The sequence below is a fragment of the Nuphar pumila genome, chromosome 9, assembly GCF_984573655.1.
Source record: "Nuphar pumila chromosome 9, dmNupPumi1.hap1.1, whole genome shotgun sequence".
Taxonomy (NCBI): Eukaryota; Viridiplantae; Streptophyta; class Magnoliopsida; order Nymphaeales; family Nymphaeaceae; genus Nuphar; species Nuphar pumila.
Window position 1 is genome coordinate 108,885,692 of NC_143257.1, and position 4,191 is coordinate 108,889,882.

The 4,191-nt window shown below is 42.9% G+C and overlaps 1 protein-coding gene across 1 annotated transcript; it reads right to left on the reverse strand.

The window, feature by feature from the left end:
* Window positions 1-1,684: 1,684 nt before the first annotated feature.
* LOC149828834 (BURP domain protein RD22-like) lies at window positions 1,685-3,683 on the reverse strand. Its single transcript, XM_090016986.1, has 3 exons — window positions 3,585-3,683; window positions 3,006-3,108; window positions 1,685-2,750 (listed from the first exon to the last, which is right to left on the reverse strand). The coding sequence occupies exons 1-3, from the start codon at window positions 3,618-3,620 to the stop codon at window positions 1,843-1,845; spliced, it is 1,047 nt and encodes a 348-aa protein (XP_089873112.1). The 5' UTR covers window positions 3,621-3,683; the 3' UTR covers window positions 1,685-1,842.
* Between the last annotated feature and the right edge of the window lie 508 nt (window positions 3,684-4,191).

The following is a 4,191-nucleotide window of genomic DNA, read 5'->3' on the forward strand; positions in this document are numbered from 1 at the left end:
TTAATTTATATACTGACTAGAGCTTTATATATATATATATATGTATTAACATTAAGCTCGCCTTCACATCATCAAGGGTGAGTAGTTCTTGCCAATATACAAGACAGTTAGGTTTTAATAATCCCCCGTCATCGCCCATCTTCATACCCTCTTAAATCTAATTGATGCAAATGTTTTTATCAAATCTGAACCCATGAATGAATTCAGCATGGCCAATTTAATAAAAAATGACCCTTGGATCTTAATTTTTGGACATTTTGTATAAAAAAAAAATCACAAAATTTTATGTTTTGTCAAAGGTGATTCTTGAGTCACCAAAAAATCCTGCACACAAGTTGGATTCCAACTATTTAAATGTTGATCTTCACTAAATGAATGACGTAGATCACATTTATGGAGTCTGAGTTGATCAAAACCACTGGCATCAATTAACTCCCAAGGAGTGGTATGAAGATAGGGATGAGTTTTGTATACAAGATGTGTTCTGGGCCGCATGTATGCCAGATGCCACTGTCACATTGATTGTCAAATTCTGATTTATTGAAGGTAATCTGAGTACGAGTGTCCCATATCACTTTGATTGCCATTTGGAATGTGATGAACCAGCAACCATTAATAATCTTGTCAAATGGGTTTCGCTCATCTCCAAAGTAATCTCTATCTTCATACCCTTTTTGTGATTTCATTGATGCAAATTGTTTTGATCAAATTGGATTCTATAAATGTGATCTGCATCATTCATTTAATTAAGATGGACATTTAAATCACTGGAATCTAACTTGTGTGCAAGATTTTTAGGTTCAACAGTTGACAAAATACAAAATTACAGTGTTTAGAAAAAAAACAATTTTTTATCTAAAAAGATCGATTGAAGGGCCGATTCAGTTTTGGGTTCGGATTTGATAAAAAACAATGGCATCAATATTTAAGAAAGGTATAAAGATAGAGGGTGACGTAGGGGATGAATTGGAATCGAACCGAAATAGACCATTTTGAGAGTGATGTCTTGAAAAAAAAACAGAGGAGGTTTAAGTGAAAATATAAAGAGGGTGAGTTTTTTTTATTGCCGTGGGAAAAGAACATGAACCCAACCATAGTTTTCCGGAAGAATAATTAAAGACCGACTCAAGCATGAGTGGTCATGTCAAATAAAAGGGTAAGCCACGTGCAGCTACCACAAGCATAAGTTTGGGTCGTAGGATGGTCTGCCGTCAGCCTTGTACAACGAAGGGAAGGCCGACATGTTTCACAGAAAATTAACCCATATGGGGTCCATTGCAACGGGTTTTGGATCATGTGAGATATTGAAATTTACCATTGATGGTGATTTTCAAGTGTTATGCACCGAACGTAAAATCTCCCAATTTCTTTTAAACGAGGAATTTGTCATCCTGGCCCTTAATTCACCAGAACGAACGATGGATATTGAACTGATCCCATCTCACTTCTTATATGGAAGTTAAAAGCTTAGTGGCCTGAGTTAGAAAATGCATCGGATATTGATCATCGATCGGTATATTAAAGAAAGAGATAATCGTGCTATTATCCTGTATAACACCCCCGGTCGCCAATCTCTAATGCCAATACACATACAAGACAAAACCCACCAAGCAATACTAGCCAATAGAACAGGTAGATATACATAACATATGAAAACAAGAAAATGTCGCCCCTCACACCCTTGTGCTATAATGATACGGCCGGTCTTCTACTATATGTCGTGTGAATACGTGATGATAACATCTTATTTTACAGGCGACGACCCTCATGCATGGACACAAACACACAGAACAATCCTCACAGCAACGGCGCAGAACGCTAAACGTGCATGCATGATTCTGTTTAATTTGCTGGAACCCAGACGACGTGATCCTGAGGAAGGAAGTGGCAAACGGGTATTGTACCAGGCTTGACACCAAGCACCCGGAAAGCCAAATGCTTGGGGTTCCATGTCGATGTATCGAGATGGCACACGGCCACCGCGTTCACCTTGCTGCCGTCGTCGGCAACCAGCGGCACGACGTAAGATCTGGTGGCTGTGGTCTTATGGCAGTAGAACACGGAGTAAGCATAGGGCTGGTTGTGGCACACCACGGCGACGGGAGAGGCCACCCTCTCAACGCCGGCGACGATCGTGTAAGCCCGCCTCCTCGGCTGCTTCTCTTCCTTCAGGACAGTGGTGGCCAGCGCGCGGAGGTGATGGGTTCGCAGCTGAGTGACGGAGAAGTCGACCATGGACTCCAGCGAAGTTGCGCAGTGCTTGGTCTCTCCCTTGTTGGCCGGAACCTCGCACTCCTCGAGCGTGCGCTTCATGAGGGACGCCTCGTAGGAGTCGGGCTCCACCGAAAACCGGCGGAGGATTTCGGGGAACTTGGCGGTAGAGAAGGGGGTAGCGTCCGCCACGGCCCGCGGCAGGAAGGTGGGCCCGGCGCCTGCGGTCTTGACGAACACGAGGTTCATCTTTCTGCCGGGCTGCAAGTCCTTCTCGAGGAAGAAGAGGGCGACGTTGGGATCATACTTGAGCTGGTCCTCCGTTGCGGCGTAGTTATAGACGAAGGGTCCGTAAGGGGCACGAACTACCACGGGGACGGGCCCCCTCTTATCGCCGGGGGTGTGCACCACGACGCCGGGCGGGCCCACGTTGACGCTGGTGCCGGGGGCGTGCACCACTACCCCTTTCCCTCCTCCTACGCCCACGCTCGTTCCACCCCTCCCTACGTCAACATTCGTTGCCTTTTCATCTACCAAATCTGCAAAGTTTAGCTTAGTTTAGTTCTGATTACTAGATTGTAAGAAGGCGCGGATGACTGACCTATACTAAACCTAAAAGAAAATAGTTTCGCATTTTGTTTGTTCCTTTTCCTCTTCACATAAAGTTCGTACTGCCGATATCAGAAATACCGATGCAGGATCAGCCTAACTCCAGCTTGACCATCCAAACAAAAAAAATGCCGATATAGGAAGGCGAGCCGCTGCGACTCCATTTTTTGTTACTAAAAACTCACCGGAATATAAGAAAGCACGGATGATGTCCGGCATGGGAGTATCAGGCAATACATGGCTCCAGTAGCTCTCAGGAGTGAGGGCTGCACTGCTTACCTGAGCAAGCTGATGACAAAGGCAATGATAAGCTTAAGGTTCAAATCCAACTTACAGTAATATATATATGTGTGTGCGTGTGTGTGTGTGAGGGGTAGGTGTGCGCCATCCATGAGCAAGAAAATACACCCAATTTTTCATGAATGTTTTTTTTTTAATTCTGATCATATAGATGTGTCCTAAAAGATCAAGTTAGTAGGAATCAACTTTTGAATCATCCGATTGTGACATGTAGGTCTTTTTAAGAGTTGAAAATCAATGGTTCACAATTTTAAAATTTAAAATGTTATAAAATCATATTTTTTTGCTAAAACCTGGCAAATAGAAGATGCTGAACACATCCATATGGTCGAATCACCAAAAAACGGTGTCTAACATTGGTGCACTTCAGCCGTGCTCTCTCTCTCTCTCTCTCTCTCTATATATATATATATATATATATATATATATATAATGAGAGAGAGAGAGAGAGAGAGAGAACTTACCAGAAAAGCAGAGAACAAGAGTATGAGCGTGGCCATTGTTTTGAACTCAGCTCAATCGGTAGGCGAATTCTATGAGCTTACTTCTTGTATACCATGCATGGGAAGGATGGGCGCTCTGACGATCTTATTTATAATGCTTTGGCAGCAGCAGCACAGTTTGTAATACAAGCGACAGAACCCCCACCAGCCAGAGAGACAAAAATTTAATCCTCAACCGTCCACTATATCTGTTATTACTGATGTGGGGGCTCTCACTTGCAGGCGTTGGCAAAAGTCAAGGCGTGTAGGGGCACCCGTTACTGACCAACAACCTAACACTGCCACCATCATGTAAAGAAGGTTGTCATTGGCCACCATGTTTCCTTTTCGTCATTAATGGTATACTGCTTACACTAATCGTACACTTCCCAATTTCTTTGACTGCATTTAAATGAAACTAAAGCTTTCAAGAAAGGGTTAATGTTTCCTACCCTCGTGGGCAAGGAGCCCTGCATTGAAAAATGCTATTTTTTAAATTTTTTAAACTTTTTTTTTTTTTTTTGCATATCTGACCCTTCACATGTGATCTTAAATGTTTTTAGAAGCTTTGGATCATGTTTTTTCATGT